Consider the following 26393-nt stretch of genomic DNA (forward strand, 5'->3'; position numbering starts at 1 on the left):
GAAAGAGTGCTTGACAAGTCGGCCATAGCTGAGAATAGCCTCGAAAACGGGCACAAAATAAAGTTTGAGAACACAAGAGTCTTGGCTCATGAGTCAACATACTGGGACTCAGTTATTAAGGAGGCTGCCCAGTTCAGAATGAACAGCAACAATTTCAACAGATATCAAGGCTACAAATTACGTAAGGCGTGGGGGTGGGCTTTCGATGTCGAAGGGAAGTAACTGTGGATGTTTAACGCTTGCAGGGAGGCGGGTGCGGCGATTTCAAATGTGGCGCCGGCCCCTCGCGCCACCTGATATCATTTGGTCCCGCCACAGGCTGGAGCTGCTTATGAACTGCCCAACTCACCTTTCGTGCATGCGTCGTTTCTGCCCCCTGTAATTGGTGCCAGCGGTAGGTATATAAGCAGGAAATACTGCCAGTTCCAGCATCCTTCCACTATCCCACACACCTGTAAATCCCACCCTTCGTTATGCCAGAGTCGCCTGGATATCTGCCCCTCCCATATGCTATGAAGCCTTCCAACTTCTTGAAAGCTATGCACTCTGTATCGTCTTCTGTATCCACCTCCCGTCCCCCACACGGATCCTCCTCGACCTCATACCCTTCCCACATATTCTCCTTTTCCTCAAACACATCCGCACTTTGTACATTGTGCACAGACTCGATCCCACCACCACCACCACCTGGTGTCTTCTGTCCTCTCTACCCCCAGCCCGTTCCTGTGCCTTTACCACAGTGTCCACCTCCTTTCCCAAGGCAACTTCCAGCACCTACCCCTCCCACATGTTGAGCTTCATCCTGATATGTCGCCTCTTACCAACTCTAACCCTACCTTCCCCACTCCCACTACTAAGGGCTTTCTCTCCCCTGTCCTACCCTTCCCCTGAGCCGTTTTCCTCCCTCATCCACCACCCCCTCCCTTTCCCGCACATCACTTCTGTGTCCTGTGTTCCCTCCTGCCTTGCCTTGCCTCTCCATCTCCCACCCCATTCGTTTCCTGCCCGTTGTTGCGCCCTCCGACCCTCCCCCCTCTTTTCTTTTCATCACACCCTTCCAGCCCCCTCCCCCTCTGGGCCTCTCCCTCCCCTCTCTTTCTCTCCTCTCAGGCCTTCTCGCCCTCGGGAGGTCTCTCCTGGCAGTTGTTATGCTTCGTTGTGTGTGCTCCATCTCTTACACTGGTTTTAAAGTGTCTTTGTTCTCGAGTGTTTTAATACTGTGGCCAACTTTTAACTTGGGCATGTGATTTCAGTGTATTTTATGTGCTCCACGACTCCTCAACTGTGTTTTTTTAACTTTATGTCGACTTCTTTAACAGTCCCAAAATGAACATCTCCATGTCAGTGTATATTTTAACCTCCATTGTCTCCAACTTTTAATGTCAGCTGAAGAGCGGCGGATTATGCCACTGCCAGCCTCCCCTGTCCGTATGAGGCAGGGGAATGAAATCACAATAAAAACAAAAAGAAAACCAGTCCCAGCAGTCAGTTGTTTTACTCCTGACGACATGGTGGAGCTAGCCGTGAGAAGCCGAGAATTTTTTTGGAATTGACGCGGCTTGGAAACCAAGAAGATTTTATCCAGTGGTTTATTTGTCCAATTAGACAACTACCAGTTTCAGATACTAACCATCATCCAGAATGTACGGTACAACAGGTAAGTTAAAATTCTGTGAAGTTGCACAAACACCTGACATAATTTGTCTTAGGATACTGACGGTCATATTTCATGTCAAATAGAGAGAGATCAGAGGAAAACCAAGATGAATAATTACTGGAAGAATCCCCCAGCAGTGTTGAGCATCTCCATAATGCTCTTATCCCAGCTAAATGATCCCTTGACGAAACGCGCTACTCTTTGTTGGATCTTTTCTCTCTCTTCTATCGGTCCTACCTGATAAGGATCCCACATAGATGAACAAAAGACTCGGTCGAACAAGCGCCTTATAAGCCTCTTCCTTCGTTGATGGGTTACATTCCTTAAGATTCTTCCTATGAATCTGAGTCTGTCATCTGCTTTTCCTACTATTTGTTTTATGTGGTCTGTCACTGAATGTCACGCTGGATAGTTACTCCTAGATATTTCACGTTAGATACTTTTTCCAGCGATTTGTCATAAATAGTGTAGCTGCACTGTAGTGGATTTCTTTTCCTATGTATGTGCAATATATTAAATTTTTTTACGTTCAGGGTCAGCTGCAGAGCCTGCACCATTCATCTATTCTCTGGAGGTCATTCAGAAACTCTTTACTATCAATTGAAGACATGAAGTCTGTATATGAGTCTGCGATCATTTTATTTTGAGCACTTTTATTTTCACAAGTCCGTCTTGATCACAAGACATGTTTAACTTGATGATATATCAGAATATTTTAACGATCTGAAGATGGCGATAAGCCGAAACCGGTCATAAACTGTAAAGAAATCTATGTGATCAAGACGGACTTGTAGAAATAAAATCTTTACTATCTTCTGGCATTACTTCTTTCTTTTATACAACTGTGTCATATGCGAACAGCTTTGAAGAGCATCGACGGTTTCTACTAGATCTTTTATACTCTTATATATTGTAAACAGTAACAGTCCTCTCACGTTTACTTGTGCTACTCTGGAAATGACAATTACATCTGTCGACATGTTGAGTCCTGTCTGCAAGGAAGTCTTGAATCCCTTCGCAAATCTATTCCGACACTCGACAAGCTCGTATTTTTTCACTAAATGTCAGTGAAGGACGGAGCAAATGCCTTCCTGAAGTCAAAGAAAACGGCATCAACCAGAGCGCCGCTATTTAATGCGCTGTGGATCTCGTGGAGGAACAGAGCGAGCTGCGTTTCGCAGGATCTCTGTTTGCGGAATCCATGATGGTTTTTATACACATTTTCATTCTCTAAAAACGTCATGATTCTTCAGCATGGAACATGTACCATAACTCTACAACAGATTGGCGTCAACGATATAGGTCTACAATTTTGCGCATCTGTGCTACGGCACTTCTTAAAAACGGGAATGACATGCGCCTTCTTCCAGTCGCCAGGTACCCTTCGTTGCTCAAGGACCTGCGATAAATTACTGCTAGAAGGGGAGCAAATTCTTTCACGTAATCTTTCTAGAACATTATAACTGTCTCATCCCTGACGTCTTTCCAGTACTAAGATATTTCAATATCTGCTATTTCGACTTCCTTACGACGGTTGAGAGGAGAGACCGTGTTACGATCTTCTGTGGTGAAACAACTTCGGAAAACCGAATTAAGTATTTCGGCCTTCTCTCTGTTATCTTCATTGCCAGTACGGTCACTGAGTGAATGAATAGATGATTTTGACGTACTTTCTGATCTTAAATACAATGAAAAAATTCTGTAATTCTTCTTCCCCACTACCCTTCCACTTCTGAATACAACTTTATTGTATCTTATTTTACTGGGAACGCCCATAGCTGGACCTTGGGTTCCCTTTGGCGTTTAACGCCAACTTCTTCCCTCGTCACCATCTGAAAGTACCATTACCATCATGCTGACCTCCACCTCAATTCCCACTGTTCCATGACAGGCATCATTGCTTCCATACATACCCCGTCTATACACACTCATAATACTTTATATTTGCCAGAAATACTGCCAATCTGACTTTCAACCCTGTCAGAATATCAATTTCCTCGCATTCCACTGCAAATTTAATTGCTGTGCGGAAGTCAGCTCCAACTCCTTTTCACGCTCTCCTCGATATATCCGAAGGAAACCCCATTAAAACTGTGCGAAATGCCGTCTGCTCAGCCTCCCATAAAATTACTTCATTCACTATAGCATTCTTCCCCAACAGCCACTGATCTGATCTGATCTGATTCCCGCCGCAAGTTCTTCTACTGATTCCCTATGCCTCTTTGTTACCGTGCCCAAGTATTCCTTAAAATGCCTGTCGCTTTTCTCCTTCGTGTAACTTTGAACGAATCCCTTCTTAAATTCTTCAATTGTTCCAGCTCTCTTGAGGGCCTCTATATAACCTGCATATGCTATTGCTTCACCAATTAATGTAATTTTCCAGCCAAATTCCTAAGATCTTCCACAAACGCCTCCACATCCTCAGTTGACTTACTAGATAAAGGAGCAACTGAACTCATGGCTGAAAAATCTACATTTCATTGTGCACCGACTGACCACGGAACTTCATATTGTCAGTTTTGATAGCCATCCAATACTATACACAGTGCCTCTCTGATGCTCCTTGTGTCCCTGACTCCGGAAAGCCTTTCCCTTCTTGTTACTCATTTTGGAACACCAAGAATTACGAAACACACATAATAAAAAACGTCAACTTAATTCTTACACCCAATCATCAGTCATTGTGATTCCCTGCGCTGTCTAGCCATGTGGTCATTATGCTTACACACGAAACACACTACTACTATCGATTCTGAACACAGCGCTGAATGACCTAAGTTTATGTACTTCTGACAGCTACTATCCAATTGTGTCCCTCATTACCTCAAGCATGATAAATCCACCAGCTTCTTACTTTTAACCAAATTCTCCTTACAAAAAACACAGTAATCAATCTTTTTCCCATGACAAAGACACCTTGACAACAACAATTAACTTTTTTAACTTACGATAATAGGCCGTGGGTTCAGACAATATGCTGAAAAGGCGACGCCACTACTCTGACACCAGTTGTAAGTGGCTGGTGGAGATGGGTTACAGGACGCTAAGCAGCACCAGTTCAATAGCCTGCAATTCAAAATGCTTTATTACGGCACTCCGCGGAAACTCGGTACAGGAAGTGGCAGCTTGTCAGCGACATTCAGTGACCTCCTGAGTGTTGTTGCCCTACAATGCTGACAGATTGCAACGTCTGCTGGTCAGTGGCCCATGACGCAACTGCCTCTATCAACAGTGACTACCGCTCTGTACAGCCTTGGCGAGGATGTGGTGCAACTCGCTCATCTAACTCAGTCCAGAAGGTGGCGGGCTGGTGACGTAATGGCAGCAACCCAATGCCCCCTAGGTAGATGCCAGCAAGCTGCTTCCCAAGGCCATTTCCCGTAGACTCAAGGCACATTATACAGATGCAGAGTCGAACAGTGGTCCACGAACACCATCCCAGATAGCGTCCAAGTCACACTGCCCCGTGATGATACAGTTGCAGCACTAACAGTGTGACCTTAGTATTAAATGGCTAGGTTTTTATACGCTGCAACTTTTTGGCCTTTGTTATGCCTTGAGGCACATAGACTAAATATTTCGGTGGACGCTGGCGTGAAAAGGCTTATGGCATCTACCGCCCGGATACCGTTGTGTCAAGTGTTTCCACACGTTGCAGGGTAGCTTGCCTCACAACAATGCAAAGACTGTGTAATATTTTGTGAGACATAACACACAGTTGTATCGTGGACGCAGTGGTAACATTTGTGACTGGAAGATTATACCCATAAATCTGTCATAGTGCTAATGCAAGATAACTTCGCCCACACAAAGAAGTGCAATCTCACAGTGAGCGCTGGGTGAGACCAGCCCCTGTACCAAAGGAGCAGCCATCTCAGTTCGCTCTTATGTCCTGAGCTGTGTGCTTCCTCTGTAATGAAAGAAACATTCTCTTCACGTCTTGGCTACACTGCGGAAAGGAATACGTGCACATGCTGGCTGGACTGAAAACTTCCGCAAACGATATTACAGAAACTATTTGATGAAACAATTTGCTTCCCTTGAATCTCATAGCGTCATTCGTCAGCTTCATTACGAACTGCCTTTCATTTCATTGAAGATCATAGTTATAATGATACTTCCATGTTCAATAAGCTACTGTACAAAATTTGAGTAGTTGGCAATGAAAAGTATGTGTCACTGTAATACATGTTTAGTGCATGTTAGGTGATACGTAGCACACTGTGAAATGTCGCCAATATATTGAATTTGTCTTTAAACTTAATACGAGATCTATATCTATCACCAATTTTGAGAAAATGGATTGTGTGTAGTACACTCACTTCAGCTTGCATGCACTAATGATAGAGTAAATGTGAAATATTTATAACATCCCTCATATTTCATAATCGGTTTGAGCTACTGAAGCTAGTTGCTGGTAAATAATATCACCCAAAATAGTATTTTGCATGTAGTTAATGTGTGAAACTTTCTTATCTATTGTGACATACAAGTAACTACAGATTTCTCCCGGAAATAAAATAATTATTTTAAAGATCGTTGACAGCTGGTTAAATTTGAAATAGTATCGGTTTGTAATAACACAAGTGAAGGATTTACACCGTTATTTTTATACCATGCATGAGCTTTTAATAAGATGTCGGTCCGAATTCTCTTCAATTGTTTGTTTGATAACAGCGTGCTTTAGGATACTATTGCAATTTCAGCTGTAATAGAATCTTAGTTAAGTAATAAAAAAAAAGAAAATGATTTACAAGGCATGCGGAACTAATCGCCCCTTGTATTGCAATTTCAGAGTAATCGTTTTTTCTTACGAAGGTGTTGTTGTACAGTACTGCATCATGCAACATAGCTGTAATCGTCTATTTGGTCAGAGATAATCGATTTCAGTCTAGGATCAGATCAGCATCCAAAAACCATATCAGCTACGCATTTGCATAATTGGGGTAAGTTATAAGATATCATTAACAGTAGCTGTTTTCATATCGGATCTCCAGCCAGAACATCTCGTCCTCTGGTCGCACTATTTCGGCGGTCCACCTGGCCGCCATTTTCAGGTGAGTAGGCCGTCGCACTATCTCTCCGGAAATGACATCAAACACGCGGCGGCGGCTCCTATACACACCGACCGTGGATCCAAAGCGCGTGTGCGAACGTAACTGCACTCTAACGACAGGCACAACGGCGCACCAGTGGTGAAAGCTCGCAGAAATGATAAATCGATATCAAACACTATTGACAGTTTTTGAAGACCGAGACAAGGGCCGTTGTTTCTTAATGTCAAACAGAACAGTGTTCCAATTCTTACTTAACGGTTATCCCTTATCTCTGATTTTAATATTGTCAGAAAGCCAGATTTCAATGGCTTGTTTCACTACACAGTCCCAATACCGCGACGCTGGGGCAACCACTTGCGTCTCATCGTACAAGATTTTACGTCCTTCAGTAAGACAATGTTCCGACTCTGCAGATTGTTCTGGCTGAAATAAACGCGTTAGGTGATGATGCTCCACGCAACGATCCTGGACCGTGCGAATCGTTTGTCCAATACAGACTTTCCCGCAATGGCAGGGAATCTTGTAGACTCCGGGCTTTCTGAAACCCAAATCATACTTCACTGAGCCCAACAGGGCACTGGTCTTAGCTGGCGGACAGAATACCCTTCTAACATTAAATTCCTTAAAATTCTAGGAATGCCACCGATTTGCTTGTATCTTCCGTTGGTTTCCGCGAACGTCCAATCTGTAGATCACAATGGATCTGATTGGCAGTATAACCATTCTGCTTGAACACAGCTTTGAGATGGTCCAGTTCTTGTTTCAAACTATCTGCATCTGAGATGGCGCACGCTCTTTTTACCAATATACATAGGTCCCCATTGCGTTAGTAAGATGGATGACAATTTGATGCATGAAGAGATCGGTCCGTACGCGTGGGCTTAAGATAAACACTATGTCTTAATGTCCCATCATCCCTCCAGAAGATATCTAAAAACGAAAGTTTCCCATCCCTTTCGATTTATATCGTGAACTTAATATTGGGATGCAGACAATTAAAATGATCTAGTAACGATCTAGAGCATTCCTCCCATGTGGCCATACCATAAACGTATCGTCGACGTACATCCAGCAGAAAGTTGGTTTTAAGAACGCTGTCCACAGTGCCTCAAAATCTTCTATAAACAAATTGGCGACTATGAGGGATAATGGACTCCCCGTAGCCACTCCGTCACATTGTTCAAAGTATTTATCATTAAATAAAAAAATACGTCGACTTCAACACATTGCGACAAAGCAAAGTTGTTTCTTCGTCCAATTTTTCAACAATTAACTGCAAATAATCTTCAAGAGGAACTCTGGTAAACATAGACACAACATCAAAATTAACGAGCAAATCAGTGGAACTGATACACAAAGACTTATAACACTGAATAAAAACCAGAGAATTGGAAATATGGTGTTCGCATTTTCCGATGTGGGGACAGAGAATGGAAGATAATTACTTGGCTAAGTTGTAAGTAGAAGCGCCCAAATTGCTAACAATAGGGCGAAGCGGAACTCCTTGCTTGTGCACCTTAGGCAAACCAAATAATCTCGGTGGGACTGCAGCACCAGGTCGAAGTTTCTTAAGAACATCGTCAGATAATGAACTGTTCTTCAAAAGTGCTAGCGTCTTTCATTTTATACGTTCAGTTGGATCGTTCTTCTATCTTCGGTATGCCGAGTTGCAAGCAAAAGATCCATTTTACCCACATAATCGTCCCGCGAAAGAAGATCCGTTGCATTACTTTGTCTGCTGGAAGAATTACTAAATCCTGGTCTTCTCTGATGGACCTGATCTTGGCTCTTTCAAGCCAGGAGATGTTACGTTGCAGAGGTGGCACCCGATGCAACTTTTGAGAGACCTCTACCCTAATCTCCCCAGCTAAATCATCGGGAAGCCTCGACACCGCATGTTCAACGGCGGAAATGAATTCCGTAATGGGAGCATTCCTGGGTGTACGGGCATAATTCAATCGCTTTTCCAATACCGCCAGCGCAGCATCGTCCAGTTCTCTGGTTGTGAGATTGATCACAACATGTCGGCGGGTGCCTTCATCCGTTACTGTAAACTGAGAAGAAAGCTGTTGAAAGTTCGAAGATTGCCTACTGGTGGCGTTTGAGTCCGATATTGCCCAGGATGCAACGCCGATACATTCAAATGCAAATAAAATAAGTCCTTGGATATGAAATCCAGTTGTCTACGCGTAAAACGAATGCACTCCCTTACTAAGGCAAAACCAGCAATCTTCTTAATGTTGTTGGCCGTCCTTGTCCAATGTAATGAACAATTCTAGTAAATTTAGGAACTATACTTTCATTCCGGCATCTCAGCAGAAAAGCGAGGGCGCTCAACAACTTACCCATCTTCGTAAGGGGAGTAGGACGTCAAACGGGCCGACTTGGAGCAGGAGAGGCACCACACGACATTTTAATTTCCACTGTCTATACTTTTAAAAATAAATTCATAAAACTTTATCAGCATGACCAGGAAGGGTTCAGAATTCACGCTTATAGCGGTGGAAGTTAAAAAATATAAGAACATATATTTTTTTACATTTGAAATGTCATCATTTTTTCACTTATTATTGACGCATTCGTTGCTATAGGTACACTTTTCTTCATAAGTAAGGGATATTCTTCGATGAATTTTGCTCGGTATACAAACCATACTTACAGGTGTATGAAACTCTAGAATTTATTTAATTAATGAAAAAATGAATGAACTGTTACATTTTAAACTTTATGTTTAGAAAAAACTCAAATTTTATGGTTAATTTTCTCAATTTTTGGCACAGTTTTAAATAGATTTGGAAAATTCTAGAGTCTGATACACCTGTAAGTATGGTTTCCGTGCAAAATTCATCGAAGAATATCCCTTACTTATGAAGAAAAGTGTACCTATAGCAACGAATGCGTCAATAATAAGTGAAAAAATGATGACATTTCAAATGTAAAAAAATATATGTTCTTATATTTTTTAACTTCCACCGCTATAAGCGTGAATTCTGAACCCTTCCTGGTCATGCTGATAAAGTTTTATGAATTTATTTTTAAAAGTATAGACAGTGGAAATTAAAATGTCCTGTGGTGCCTCTCCTGCTCCAAGTCGGCCAGTTTGACGTCCTACCCCCCTTAACGAAGTTTATCATCAAGCTTCCTTACAAGTTCCAGAAATCTCCTCCCAGTACAAGCTCTTGGTGCCTAAACTTTCCCTGCGAAACAATTGGCTGTATTCGTATCAGGTCACCAGCCCGAACAACTCGTCATCTGAACACAGCATTTCGGCGGTCCACTTGGCCGGCATCTTCAGGTGAGTAGGCCGTCTCAGTATTTCGCCGTGTGTTTAATTTGACATCCTGTATCAAACACCCGATTCCCGCAACCATCTCTAAGAAGATGGACTACAGAGACTATCTTTCATATAGTTGAATAATTGTCACACCATATGTGACTACTGTGTTCAGTGTCTCGGTATACCACACAGAACCTATTGACTTGTTGAATTACTAGTCAACTTGGAATAAACTGTTATCATCGTTTACCTAAGAGCTGTTTGAGTGAAATCTTCAGTAGAAGATCTGCACCACCTCTGCTGCGCTGTCCCCACCGTTACAACTGCCCCTGCTCTGCCGCGCAGCCTACCCAGCTAGGGGCCAAATAATTTTCGTACGCACTCTACCGACGCGCTGAGTGAATGGCCGACGTGCAGTCACGTCGCCGCAGCGCTCTCAACCTCAGAATTGCCAGTACCGCTGCTGAAGCTGCTGTTCCGTGTTCCCGCAGACACGCTGTCGCTGACGCTGCTGGCGCTGTCGTGCACGGCGCCGGACCACCATCACCGCAACCTGGGCCAGCTGGTGCGCCGCCTCGCCACGGCGCTCGCCTCCAGGCAGACACCCGCCGGCGGCTTCGGGCTGCCCTCCACCACCGCGCTCGCCATACAGGTAAACAGCTCTCCTCTGGCAGCTCTCACCTGCTATCGCAAAATTGTCCTGGCCAATATGTACACTACTGGCCATTAAAATTGCCACACCACGAAGATGACGAGCTACAGACGCGAAATTTAAGCGACAGGAAGAAGATGCTGTGATATGCAAATGATTAGCTTTTCAGAGCATTCACACAAGGTTGGGGCCGGTGGCGACACCTACAACGTGCTGACATGAGGAAAGTTTCCAACCGATTTCTCATACACAAACAGTAGTTGACCGGCGTTGCTTGGCGAAACGTTGTTGTGATGCATCGTGTAAGGAGGAGAAACGCGTACAATCACGTTTCTGACTTCGATAAAGGTCGGATTGTAGCCTATCGCGATTGCGGTTTATCGTATCGCGACATTGCTGCTCGCGTTGGTCGAGATCCAATGACTGTTAGCAGAATATGGAATCGGTGGGTTCAGGAGGGTAATACGGAACGCCGCGCTGGATCCCAACGACATCGTATCACTAGCAGTCGAGATGACATTCCTCTTATCCGCATGGCTGTAGCGCATCGTGCAGCCACGTCTCGATCCCAGAGTCAATATATGGGAACGTTTGCAAGACAACAACCATCTCCACGAACAGTTCGACGACGTTTGCAGCAGCATGGACTATCAGTTTCGAGACTGTGGCTGCGGTTACCCTTGACGCTGCATCACAGACAGGAGCGCCTGCGATGGTGTATTCAACGACGAACCTGGGTGCACGAATGGCAAAACGTCTTTTTTCGGATGAATCCAGGTTCTGTTTACAGCATCATGATGGTCGCATCCGTGTTTGGCGACATCGCGGTGAACGCACATTGGGAGCGCGTATTCGTCGTCGACATACTGGCGTATCATCCGGCGTGATGGTATGGGGTGCCATTGGTTACACGTCTCGGTCACCTCTTGTTCTCACTGACAGTACTTGAACACTGGACGTTAAATTTCAGATGTGTTACGACCCGTGTTTCTACCCTTCATTCGATCCCTGCGAAACCCTACATTTCAGCAGGATAATGCACGACCGCATGTTGTAGGTCCTGCACGGACCTTTCTGGATACAGAAAATGTTCGACTGCTGCCCTGGCCAGCACATTCTCCAGATCTCTCACCAATTGAAAACGTCTGGTCAATGGTGGTCGAGCAACTGGCTTGTCACAATACGACAGTCACTACTCTTGATGAACTGTGGTATCGTGTTGAAGCTGCATGGGCAGCTGTGCCTGTACACGCCATCCAAGCTCTGTTTGACTCAATGCCCAGGTGTATCAAGGCCGTTATTACAGCCAGAGGTGGTTGTTCTGGGTACTGATTTCTCAGGATCTATGCACCCAAATTGCGTGAAAATGTAATCACATGTTAGTTCTAGTATAATAGATTTGTCTAATGAATACCGGTTTATCACCTGCATTTCTTCTTAGTGTAGCAATTTTAATGCCCAGTTGTGTAATTTGCATCCTTATCGGATGTTTAGCTAGATGCAATCTTTGATACATTTCTGATTTTGCTCATTATAAATGCTCATTTTTTTTCTTAAAGCCAGCAGCTGTGAAAACACTGGATTCAAATGGCTCTAAGCGCTATGGGACTTAACATCATCAGTCCCCTAGTTTTAGAACTACTGAAACCTAACTAACAAAACGACATCACACACATCCTTGCCCGAGGCAGGATTCGAACCTGCGACTGTAGTAGCAGCGCGGTTCTCGACTGAAGCGCCTAGAATCGCTCGGCCACAGCGGCCGGCTGAAAACACTGGGTTTGTTTATAAATAGCTTTTGGGCTTCCAGTAATGATTTCATTTAACTCAGTTTTGACGCTACGAATTTGGGGAAATGATTATCATTTTCACGGGTGTATCTCTTTGCACAATGCCATTTTTATGCATTGTTTTCAATGTTTGTTGTTCTGCTTTGTTTTGTTGATTTTACTCCAATGTACAAAAGACGCGCAATTTTTTAGTTAGTTGTCGATTATTATACAGTGAAGCGCCAAAGAAACTGCTGTAGGCATGCGTACTGAAATACATAGATATGAAAACAGGCAGAATACGGTGCAGCGGTCGGCAACGCCTATATAAGACAACAAGTGTCTGGCGCATTTGTTAGATCGGTTACTGCTGCTGCAGTCACACGTTATCAAGATTGATTTGATTTTGAACGTGCTGTTATAGTCGGCACACGAGCGATGATACACAGCATCTTCGAGGAAGCCGCAAGTGTGGATTTTCCCTACGACCACTTCACGAGTGTGCCGTGAATATCAGGAATCCGATAAAACATCAAATCTCCGACATCGCTGCGTCCGCAAAAAGACCGTGCGAGAACAGGGCCAACGACGACTGAAGAGAACCGTTCAGCGTGACAGAAGTGTAATCCTTCAGCAAATTGCTGCAGATTTCAATGCTGGACTATCAACAAGTGTCAGCGTGCGAACCATTCAAGGAAACATCATCGATATGGGCTCTCGGAGACGAAGATCCACTCTTGTACGCTTTATGACTGCACGAGACAAGGATTTCCGCCACGTCTGGACTGTTGATAACTGGAAACATATTGCCTGGTCGGAAGAGTCTCGTTCCAAATTGTATCGAGCGGACGGACGTGAACGGGTATGGATACAACCACATGAACCCATGGACCCTGCATGTTAGCAGGCACCTGTTCAAGCTGGTGGAGGCTCTGTAATGCTGTGGGTCGTGTGCAGTTGGAATGCTATGGGATCCCTGACGTGTCTAGATACGACTCTGACAGGTAACTCGTACGTAAGTATCCTGTCTGATCACCTGCATCCATTCATGCTCATTTGCATTCCGACGGACTTGGGCAATTCCAACAGGACAACGCGACACCCCACACGTCCAGAATTGCTACAGAGTGGCTCTAGGAACACTTTTCTAATATTAAACACTTCCGCTGCCCACCAAACTCCCAAGATAACATTATTGAGCATGTCTGGGATGTCTTGCAACGTGCTGTTCAGAAGAGATCTGCACCCCCTCGTTCTTCTACAGTCCGGCAGGATTCATGGCGTCAGTTCACTCCAGCACTACTACAGACATTGCTTGAGTCCACGCTACGTCGTGTTGCAGCTCTTCTGCGTGCTCCCTGGAGCCCTACATCTACATCTACATCTATACTCCGCGAGCCACCTTACGGTGTGTGGCGGAGGGTACTTATTGTACCACTATCTGATCCCCCCTTCCCTGTTCCATTCACGAATTGTGCGTGGGAAGAACGACTGCTTGTAAGTCTCCGTATTTGCTCTAATTTCTCGGATCTTTTCGTTGTGATCATTACGCGAGATATATGTGGGCGGTAGTAATATGTTGCCCATCTCTTCCCGGAATGTGCTCTCTCGTAATTTCGATAATAAACCTCTCCGTATTGCGTAACGCCTTTCTTGAAGTGTCCGCCACTGGAGCTTGTTCAGCATCTCCGTAACGCTCTCGCGCTGACTAAATGTCCCCATGACGAATCGCGCTGCTTTTCGCTGGATCATGTCTATCTCTTCTATTAATCCAACCTGGTAAGGGTCCCATACTGATGAGCAATACTCAAGAATCGGACGAACAAGCGTTTTGTAAGCTACTTCTTTCGTCGATGAGTCACATTTTCTTAGAATTCTTCCTATGAATCTCAACCTGGCGCCTGCTTTTCCCACTATTTGTTTTATGTGATCATTCCACTTCAGATCGCTCCGGATAGTAACTCCTAAGTATTTTACGGTCGTTACCGCTTCCAATGATTTACCACCTATGGCATAATCGTACTGGAATGGATTTCTGCCCCTATGTATGCGCATTATATTACATTTATCTACGTTTAGGGAAAGCTGCCAGCTGTCGCACCATGCATTAATCCTCTGCAGGTCCTCCTGGAGTACGTACGAGTCTTCTGATGTTGCTACTTTCTTGTAGACAACCGTGTCATCTGCAAATAGCCTCACGGAGCTACCGATGTTGTCAACTAAGTCATTTATGTATATTGTAAACAATAAAGGTCCTATCACGCTTCCCTGCGGTACTCCCGAAATTACCTCTACATCTGCAGATTTTGAACCGTTAAGAATGACATGTTGTGTTCTTTCTTCTAGAAAATCCTGAATCCAATCACAAACCTGGTCCGATATTCCGTAAGCTCGTATTTTTTTCACTAAACGTAAGTGCGGAACCGTATCAAATGCCTTCCTGAAGTCCAGGAATACGGCATCAATCTGCTCGCCAGTGTCTACGGCACTGTGAATTTCTTGGGCAAATAGGGCGAGCTGAGTTTCACATGATCTCTGTTTGCGGAATCCATGTTGGTTATGATGAAGGAGATTTGTATTATCTAAGAACGTCATAATACGAGAACACAAAACATGTTCCATTATTCTACAACAGATTGACGTAAGCGAAATAGGTCTATAATTATTCGCATCTGATTTATGACCCTTCTTGAAAATGGGAACGACCTGCGCTTTCTTCCAGTCGCTAGGTACTTTACGTTCTTCCAGCGATCTACGATAAATTGCTGATAGAAAGGGGGCAAGTTCTTTAGCATAATCACTGTAGAATCTTAAGGGTATCTCGTCTGGTCCGGATGCTTTTCCGCTACTAAGTGATAGCAGTTGTTTTTCAATTCCGATATCGTTTATTTCAATATTTTCCATTTTGGCGTCCGTGCGACGGCTGAAGTCAGGGACCGTGTTACGATTTTCCGCAGTGAAACAGTTTCGGAACACTGAATTCAGTATTTCTGCCTTTCTTCGGTCGTCCTCTGTTTCGGTGCCATCGTGGTCAACGAGTGACTGAATAGGGGATTTAGATCCGCTTACCGATTTTACATATGACCAAAACTTTTTAGGGTTCTTGTTTAGATTGTTTGCCAATGTTTTATGTTCGAATTCGTTGAATGCTTCTCTCATTGCTCTCTTTACGCTCTTTTTCGCTTCGTTCAGCTTTTCCTTATCAGCTATGATTCGACTACTCTTAAACCTATGATGAAGCTTTCTTTGTTTCCGTAGTACCTTTCGTACATGATTGTTATACCACGGTGGATCTTTCCCCTCGCTTTGGACCTTAGTCGGTACGAACTTATCTAAGGCGATGTTCCTGAATTTTTTCCATTTTTGTTCCACATCCTCTTCCTCAGAAATGAACGTTTGATGGTGGTCTCTCAGATATTCTGCGATTTGTGCCCTATCACTCTTGTTAAGCAAATATATTTTCCTTCCTTTCTTGGCATTTCTTATTACACTTGTAGTCATTGATGCAACCACTGACTTATGATCACTGATACCCTCTTCTACGTTCACGGAGTCGAAAAGTTCCGGTCTATTTGTTGCTATGAGGTCTAAAACGTTAGCTTCACGAGTTGGTTCTCTAACTATCTGCTCGAAGTAATTCTCGGACAAGGCAGTCAGGATAATGTCACAAGAGTCTCTGTCCCTGGCTCCAGTTCTAATTGTGTGACTATCCCATTCTATACCTGGTAGATTGAAGTCTCCCCCTATTACAATAGTATGATCACGAAACTTCTTCACGACGTTCTGCAGGTTCTCTCTGAGGCGCTCAACTACTACGGTTGCTGATGCAGGTGGTCTATAGAAGCATCCGACTATCATATCTGACCCACCTTTGATACTTAACTTAACCCAGATTATTTCACATTCGCATTCGCTAATAACTTCACTGGATATTATTGAATTCTTTACTGCTATAAATACTCCTCCACCATTGGCGTTTATCCTATCCTTGCGGTATATATTCCATTCTGTGTCTAGGATTTCGTTACTGTTCACTTCCGGTTTTAACCAACTTTCCGTTCCTAATACTATATGCGCACTATTTCCTTCAATAAGAGATACTAATTCAGGAACCTTGCCCTGGATACTCCTGCAGTTTACCAATATTACGTTAACTTTTCCTGTTTTTGGTCTCTGAGGACGGACGTTCTTTATCAACGATGATAATGTCCTCTCTGGTAAGCCGTCAGGTATTTTATCGTTTCGCCCAAGGGGGGGTCCCTCTAACCTAAAAAACCCCCGTGTGCACGCCACACGTACTCTGCTACCCTAGTAGCTGCTTCCGGTGTGTAGTGCACGCCTGACCTGTCTAGGGGGGCCCTACAGTTCTCCACCCAATAACAGAGGTCGATGAATTTGCAACCATTATAGTCGCAGAGTCGTCTGAGCCTCTGGTTTAGACCCTCCACACGGCTCCAAACCAGAGGACCGCGATCGACTCTGGGCACTATGCTGCAGATATTAAGCTCAGCTTGCACTCCGCGTGCGACGCTGGTTGTCTTCACCAAATCAGCCAGCCGCCGGAAGGAACCAAGGATGGCCTCAGAACCCAAGCGGCAGGCGTCTTTCGTTCCGACATGTGCTACTATCTGCAGCCGGTCACACCCAGTGCGTTCAATAGCTGCCGGAAGGGCCTCCTCCACATTACGGACGAGACCCCCCGGCAAGCACACCGAGTGCACACTGGCATTCTTCCCCGACCTACCCGCTATTTTCCTAAGGGGCTCCATAACCCGCCTAACGTTGGAGCTCCCTATAACTAATAGGCCCGCCCTCTGTGACTGTCGGGACCTTGCCGGAGAATCGGCCACTGGCCCAACAGGCGAGGCATCCTGTGGTGGCTCGGAAACGATGTCATCACCACTAGGAAGCACCCCGTAACTGTTGGAAAGGGGTAAGGCAGCTGCCACGCGGCCAGATCCCACCTTCGCCTTTCGGCCAGGCACGCGCGAGCCCACCACTGTCCGCCATTCACCCTGGAGTGATGGCTGACCGGTAAGATGCTCACTGCCGGAAGACGCAGCGACATCAGGGGTTCCATGTGATTCCAAGGCCACCGAAGTAGGCATAGGTCTCACCACAGTTGCCCCAACGCCACTACGAGCCGACGCCTGCGCCTCGAGCTCGATGAGCCTAACAGACAAAGCCTCCACCTGCCCCCGAAGAGTGGCCAATTCTCCTTGCGTCCGCTCACAACAACCACAGTCCCTACACATGACTATGTTTACCCTACTCTATAAGGTGACAAATTCCCAAGATAATCTTCTGATGAGCTACTCTGATAATCAAGAAACACTCACTGAAATACGAGACGCGAAAACTACGCTAGGTTTTCCCAGAAAAACTATTTAAAAGCTAAGCGCAGCAAATAAGTACAAAAACGCTTTATACAAACAGTACTCGCTGCTGCTGGTGCTCTCGCTCTGGCTGTCACAAGACAACTGCTGATTCAAGTGACTAGTGGCTAACGGCCGCGAAACAAACAAAAGACGGTTTTAGGGCGCTTTCTGTTCTAAACGATCAAGAAAACACTAAGAAATCTAACACGAAAACTACGTAAAGTTTTATCAAGAACTGTTAGTTACTATGCAGAGCAGATAAACACAAATAGAATCCCTTCCTTAGTGGAAGGTCGTAAACAAAATGCAAAATAAACGCTTTATACAAACAGTACTCGCTGCTGCTGGTGCTCTCGCTCTGGCTGTCACAAGACAGACAAGATATTAGGCAAGTGTACCAGTTTCTTTGGCTCTTCAGTGTATGTAGTTAGTGGCGAAATCTGGAAGATCTAGTTTTCTTCTGGTCCATTTCTGCAGAGTCTCACACATGTTAAACATCGCTCGCAACCTTCAGTGCACAGTACACAACGAGAATAACTTTCATAAATAGATAGTTACGAGTATGTTTTAGATGCAGTTGACAGAGATAATGTGACATGTTCTCCACCGATATGCTTTTGTACAGAAGATATTTATCTTAAAGATATGGATTATAATTTTCTTTCTTCTATTTTACTACGGTGCTTATTTTCATGTGTTACTACTTTTCTTTAAGTATATTGCCGAAGAATCTGAAAAAAATTGGCCGATTCACTTTTAAGTTTTTCGTTCAGCATTTTGTCCTCATATTTTCTGTAAAGTGTATGTATCTCCAGTTCTTCTAACAAATCTATTTTATGCCCTTTATTTCGTCGGTGGAGAACATTGACATTTTGTTCTACATTTTCAAATTCAGGTCCTGTGTTATGTGTGTGTATAGCTACTGCTGTCGGTGTGTGTCTGCTGTGTGTGTAGGGTTTAATGTGCTCTGTGTACCCGGTGTCGAAATTTCGGCCTGTTTGTCCTACCTAGAATCATGAGATAAAGGTTTTTGGTTTAGTCCGGATTAGCGGCCATTTATATAGCTATTTCAACACGTGCCTTACTGTAGCTGTGTTACAGTATATTAAGCAAGGTTTGAAGGACGAACCGGAACTCTTGCATGGGCACATTGTGCGAATCGATTAATTGCATTTGCAAAAGGTTTTAATTGGGCTGAAATTAATGCTCACTTAATGACACCATTTGCATATCCGCCGCTCGGATTTTACGTTTAACAACAGACGGCCTCGTTCGGATTTCACATGCAAAAACAGTCATCCTCAAATAACTCCAGAATGGAGCGAGATTTATGGTTCCAATTTGGTCCCCCAATCAACCTGACCTTGGTCTGAGGTAAATTTTCAACGTTTGATAAGATCTTACTTCGTGTGGATTTTACACCCAAAAAACATGTTTTTCTGGCAGCTTTCTGAAGTGTGCCATTTCTGTACTTTCAATTTGTACAAATCGGCTCAAACTTTGCACGAAGATAGATAAATTTATAGTCACATCAAATCTTTTTCCAATAATCTTTATCCGTTTAATGTCGAGTTAAATGTAGCATGAAAAATTTATTGTTACGTGAATTGAACATGAGGAAACGGTTTAAAGTGAGTCAAATAAATAAATGTATTCTTACGATAAGATTGAAAACTTACGTTTAAAATTCTAGTTTCATTCGGATTTTATGTGCAGAAAACATTTTTGTGAGTTTTTTTTCTTCTTTTTTTACGCGCGCCGCTTCTGTGTCCAACTTCTGCGAATCGTTCAAATGTTATGAGAAGGTAGACAAACACATGCAATTAATGGTCGTGCTCTTGTTTTGTGTTAGCTGTATCCGTTGACACGATATAAGCAACATGGTTCGAAAGACAATAAATTAAACTATACCGGATCAGTCGTCGCTTGAGTCAACAAAAATCTACCTCAGCTGCCAACCTATAGCGGTCTTATGTCAAAATTATGGTTGGGTAAAAGTTAGGAAGCATAATAAAAAATGTTACTATTGTAGGACAAAAAAGGCAACTATGTCCTGGGCAGAGTTAGTGATGTGAAACAAGGAACCTAGCTCTTCGACTTACCTGGCAGCTTGAAAGACTTTTAAATCAAACCATCTGGACATATCCACTTTTTTTCACGAGTTAACCCGACTGCCCCAGCGCAGTGAGCTCTTTTAGACCTGTTCGATGTATTGAGGGGTGTAAAAACAAATACACAAAAATTTATGTGCTTCTAGAGAGCGGGATGGATCTAGAATGAGAAGTATCCAAGAGTGGTAGTGCATCTATAGTAGAAAGTATCCCAGAAATGAAATGCATGCATCCCAAACTTCAATAACACGTTGCGTTAGATTGCAAGATATGACAGATGGCATGTTGGATGACCTGATGGTACGTATCACTTTATACGACTTGACATCATGTGTCACGTTGAGATGATACTATAATTATGTGACATAACTACTAATACTGACAAGTAAAAAAGCGCCGAAAATCTAGTTTCCTTCTTTTACATTCGTATCTCTGACGAGAACAGGGCATATTCGTCTTCTTTTAGTGCTACGATATATAATTGTTTCTGAATGCAGACGATGGCTGTAAAACCACACACTTCCTGTCACTAGTTTTTGTGCCTGGCGCTGCTCTTGCCTCCCCTGATTGTTACTGTAGCTGATGTGTGGTGATAGCTGTCGTGGCCGTGGAGATGCAGTTTTTGAAGCGGTCGCCATCAAATCGTAGTCACCGCTATATTTACTCTTTGACGCAAATGTAATTTTCAAGAGAAAAAAGTTCGTGTTGTTCTATAATGTTCTCGATTGTTAATGAATGTTTTTTGAATGTTAACGAATGTTGTAGAATACAACTTGACAATAACACATGTCACATTGATCCACAATCCAGTAAATTGATTCTAACCGCTCGTAGACACAGTGTAAATAAGATTTGTTGTGTGAGCGAAACCTTTAGCAACAGAAAATTACATATAACGACAAACAAATCAGCGAATACACAATATGGTACAAGGCAAAGGTAAATATTATTTAAAACGATTGATATAATGATGATCCAGCCGTAAACTTCCCACCAGAATTCCAAAGTTCTCTTAAAGCTCCCGGAATGCATTAGCAAGAAAAAAAACGTCTAACCAACAACATGTTTTGCATGAAATGAAATGTCGTGTGGCTAGGGCCTCCCGTCAGGTAGACCGATCGCCTGGTGCAAGTCTTTTGAGTTGAAGCCACTTCGGCTATTTGCGCGTCGATGGGGATGAGATGATGATGATGATGATGACGATGATTACGATGATGATGAATACAACACCGTACCAACGGTTAATCAGTCTGTCAAAAAACTTAACTTTTCGTACATGAATTCTCACTGCTAGCACCAATTCCCGTTAAGGTCTAGGCAGTACTGGGAACGCAGAGTTTTTTTTTTTATTTTCTTTCTTGATTCCTCCGCTGTTGTAGGGAGCCTGTGCTCTTTCGACTATAAACATATTCGATCTAATGCTGTACTGTTCGAGTTCTGGTAAACTTTACTTCTGATGATAAAAAAAAACATGGCTTCATTTCAAGTTGTCAATTAAAACACACTCGTGTTCTTTACACCAAGTTGTCATAGTCTACCTTTTTTTCTGGAAATCACTTCATCGCGTGAAGTTGTGAAGTGCGCACATCCAGACGCAGACCTCTACACCTAATGAAGGCACACGTGTCAGTAAAAACTTCGGCTTCTGTCGGTAGCATTCGCGAAATATCGTATGCGCTTTCGTATGCAGCAGCAGGATGGGGGTGGCTGGGCCACACCACGGAATCTTGTTATGCGCTAAAAGCAAGCCGGCCGCTGTGGCCGAGAGGCTCTAGGCGCTTCAGTCCGGAACCGCGCTGCTGCTACGGTCGTAGGTTCGAATCCTACCTCAGGCATGGATGTGTGTGATGTCCTTAGGTTAGTTAGGTTTAAGTAGTTCTAAGTTCTAGGGGACTGATGACCTCAGATGTTAAGTCCCATGGTGGTTAGAGCCATTTGAACCATTTGAGCTAAAACCAACTTGTAAATCGGCACTAACAAACCACACCAACATATCCGCATGGACAACACTAACACACAGCGCAATAGCGTCCATGACCGCAGGGACCAGACCAGAGTGCAAACGCAGCTCGACAAACAATTAACGACACACACGAAGGGAGCCAACCGGAACTATGATTACACGAACGTCCAAAATAAAACAGAAAACAATGTACAAACCCGTAACAAAATGATTGTTAGGCTATCATAACAAAAATACAAAAGAAAAAGGCTGTAACAAAATTCATAAGCCCTCTCTCTCTCTCTCTCTCTCTCTCTCTCTCTCTCTCTCTCTCTCTCTCACACACACACACACACACACACACACACACACACACACACACACATTGTTGTGTCAACTTAACAAATGGAAATATTCAACCTTTAATACACATTACCTACACATCTCAAATTACCATACTATACTGACAAAAAAGACTTTCCTTTTTCTATTTTCTGTTGTTTTACTTCGTTTACTGTATATTTCTTTTTCTTTATTCACATCTGTTTTGCTTTTGTTTACATCTCAAAGTAACAACCATTAACTACCATTTATTTTATCTGTAAATAGTTAAAACCAATATACCATTTCAGTGCAATTTATTTTTCTTTCTTCCCTATTTTGTTATCAAATCAACTACGAAGGAAGTAAATAACTTGAAACGTACTTCATATAAACAGCTGAAATAAATAAACACAGCAATAAAGTAAAAATTTGCAAAGGGCAAAATGTGCACCTTCAAGAAATTCACACTCATCCATCAGAAAAAGGATGAAAAATGCCGAAACCTGCCCATAGATTCTCTTCTTCTAAGAAAATGGAACGCCTACAGCCGTCCCCAGAATCTTCTTTATTTCTTGGCTCCCAGTTTTGGCGCTTCGATGCGCTACCTTTCGGCCGTAGTTCATGCTGAAGGCGCGCGGAGTGGCCGCATGGTTAGAGGCGCCATGTCACTAATCGTGGAGACCCTCCCGCCGGAGGTTCCGAGTCCTCCCTCGGGCATGGGTGTGTGTGTTGTCCTTAGCGTTAAGCTAGTTTACGTGTGTGTAAGTCTAGGGACCGATGACCTCAGCAGTTTGGTCCCATAGGAATTCAAACACATTTTGATGCTGAAGGGGGCGACACGATTCCTATACATATCGCATCAGTGGCCAACATAGCTGGTTACGTAGACTATATGTAAACTTTGGTGCCATAGTTCACAGATAGCCTGCATAACCAGTTATGTTGGCCACTGATTCGGTATATATAGGGATCGTGTCAGCCCCTTCAGCATCAACTGCGCCCTGAAGATGGCGCACTGAAGCGCCGAAACTGATAGCCACAAAATAATATCATAAGGAAGGCTGTAGGTGTTTAACTTTTTTACAAAAGTAGACGACCGTGGTCCCCAACACGTCCAGTCAAAAGGGTCGACATACAAAAACGTGATTCTGTTCTTGGAGCGCCTTCGCACTCGATAAATTAGTCCGAAACCCAGTCGCCATTAACTACCAATCCCGTTAATACCTCATGCGCTACTACATCCTTGCACTGTACATTCTCTCCTGCTGGAACTTCGATCAGTCCCCGCTAACCAACGACGATATCCGTAATAGTATACACGCTTCGTACCAGTCCTATCCACAAACGCTCCGCCTGACCCAACCGTTCCATACCTTCACTCTTCCATCATCCGCAGCAATAACTGTTGGCTGCTCACTACAGTTCCATAGGTCCCATCGCTGTGAACATAACTCCATTTCTTGCTTGAAAATTTTCATTTTCTTGTATAAACAGCATCATGACTATAGCACAGCGGTATCTCTAATTACATTTTAATTGATTTAATTTTTTAATCATATAATATTTCAGTTATGTATACTTTTTAAAGCAGAACTTATTCATCTATATTATCAACAAACAATTTGGAAACATTACAATCGTTTGGTAGAAGAGTGATTTTATCCGATACCAGCCCGCCCCCTCGATGGTAACTTAGATAACAACAATGAAAAACAAAATCAGTAGTTACTTGAAGACATCAGCAAGCCTCACTGCCAAAAATCCGTGCTGCATCAACTACTATACCCTTCTGAAAACTCGAAAAGAATTCTCATACTGACACTAACCAATCAACATCGCGACGAGGTGGCTCACATATTGCAAACCTAAAATATCATATGTTTGTGTCTTTAATTATTCGTTTCTTTTTTCAGTATTTAGACGGTTTTATGCTGTCCTTCATCCTTACCAATTTTATATTGATCATACGACCCCTATGTAACCACTGCACCCGAGATTCTTAGAATCTATTTGGACTATTTTATACTGGTCTTACCATTTCGTTTCTCCTCTATTTCTCCTTCCTACGACAAGTTAAAGATCTCTGGATGCCGCAGATGATGTTTCACTATGAAACTTCCTGACAGATTAAAACTGTGTGCGGACCGAGACTCGAACTCGAGACCACTGCAATTCGCGGGCAAGTGCTCTACCAACTGAGCTACCCAACCACGAATCACGACCTATCCTCACAGCTTCAATTCTGCCAGTACCTCGTCTCCTACCTTCCAAACTTCACAGCTGCAGAGTGAAAATCTCATTCTGATGTTTCACTAACCGGCCATCTCTTCTGCCAAATGTGCTCCTTAGATTTCTTTCTTCACTCATCATTTTTAGTGCTTCTTTGATGCATATGCCGCTCATTCCTTTCACTTGCTCTACTATTTTCTTTACGTTTGGTCAGAAACGCTAGATTATCTGTGAACGAATGGAAAAACTGGTAGGAGCCAGCTAAACTGGTAGAAGCCAACTTCGGGGAAGATCAGTATGGTTTCCGTAGAAATGTAGGAGCACGCGAGGCAATATTTAGAAAATAGGTTAAGGAAAGGCAAACCTACGTTTCTAACATTTGTAAACTTAAAGAAAGCTTTTGACCATGTTGACTGGAATACTCCCTTTCAAGTTTTGGAGGTGGCAGGGATAAAGTACATTGAGTGAAAGACTATTTACAATTTGTAGAGAAACCAGATGGCAGTCATAAGAGTAGAGGGGCATGAAAGTGAAGCAGTGGTTGAGGAGTGGTTGAGCAAGCATCAAAGGAAACAAAAGAAAAATTTCGAGTATGAAGTAAAATCCAGAGAGAAGAAATGACATTGCAATTCTGTCAGAGACAGCAAAGGATATCAGTTGAAGACATATCTGAAGATAGCAATAACAAAAACCGGTAATAGTTAAGTGTAAAAGTTTGTGTGATCAGAACGGACCTGTAAAATAAAGTGACAGTAAAGGATTTGGACGAACAGTTGAACGGAATGGACGGTGTATTGACGGGGGGATACAAGACGAATATCAACAGAACCTAATGAGGATAATGGAATGTAGTCGAATTAAATCAGGTGACGCTGAGGGAATTAGATTAGGAGATGAGACACTTAAAGTAGTAGATGAGTTTTGATATTTGGGGAGCAAAATAACTAGTAGCAGAGAGAATATAAAATGTTGACTAACAATGGCAAGGAAAGCGTTTCAGGAGAAGATAAATCTGTTAACATATTACAGATTTAAGTATCAGGAAGTCCTTTCTGATAGTATTTCTGTATAGTGTAGCCATGTATGGAAGTGAAACCTGGATGATAAACAGCCTAGATAAGAAGAGGAATGTTGAAAATTAGGTGGACTGATGAGGTAAAGAATGAGGAGGTTCTGCGCAGAATCGGAGAGGAAAGGATTAAGTAGAAAACACTGGTAAGGAGAAGCGACAGGATGGTAGGACATCTGTTAAGACATGAGGGAATGACTTCCACTGTACTACAGGAAACTGTAGAGGGCAAAAACTGTAGAGGAAGGCAGATATTGGAATACAACCAGCAAATAATTGAGGACGTAGATTGCAAGTGCTACTCTGAGATGAAGAGGTTGGCACTGGAGAGGAATTCGTGGCGCCGGCCGGGGTGGCCGAGCGGTTCTAGGCGCTACAATCAGGAACCACGCGACCGCTACGGTAGCAGGTTCCAATCCTGCCTCGAGGCTGGATGTGTGTGATGTCCTTAGGTTAGTTAGGTTTAAGTAGTTCTAAGTTCTAGGGGACTGATGACCTCAGAAGTTAAGTCCCATAGTGCTCAGAGCCAATTTTGAATTCGTGGCGGGCCACATCAAACCAATCAGAAGACTGATCTCCCCCCAGACAGAATTACAAGAAGCGTTGAAGCAATTCAGAGGCTTGCTGCTAGATTTGGCCTCGATACGATAGAACAAAGCTAAAGATCGACGGTGTGCTGAAAAATTAATGGCTCCGAATTTTGTGTGTCACAGTTCTTCAACCCTCTTAAATAAAACCAACTTTATTGACGTTCCACATCATTATTTTGTATGTCTACACATGTGTTTTCAACATAGTCACCATGACGACGAGCACAGTTCACCAAGTGAGAGACCACTTTGTTGACATCGTCACTGCAAAATGTTTGACTTTATTGACGGAGCCATAACCTCACCTCTGCTTGCACCGCTTCATCACTATTAAGTGA

At 43.4% G+C, this 26393-nt stretch overlaps 1 protein-coding gene across 1 annotated transcript in view; it reads left to right on the plus strand.

Moving 5' to 3' along the window:
- Window positions 1–26393, plus strand: part of LOC124544719 (uncharacterized protein CG3556-like) — a 113926-nt gene that overhangs the window by 43018 nt on the left and 44515 nt on the right. Inside the window, exon 4 of the mRNA XM_047123364.1 lies at window positions 10483–10643. Coding sequence (XP_046979320.1) covers window positions 10483–10643 — 161 coding nt within the window. The remainder of the gene's footprint in view (window positions 1–10482; window positions 10644–26393) is intronic.

Source organism: Schistocerca americana, chromosome 8 (assembly GCF_021461395.2).
Source record: "Schistocerca americana isolate TAMUIC-IGC-003095 chromosome 8, iqSchAmer2.1, whole genome shotgun sequence".
NCBI lineage: Eukaryota > Metazoa > Arthropoda > Insecta > Orthoptera > Acrididae > Schistocerca > Schistocerca americana.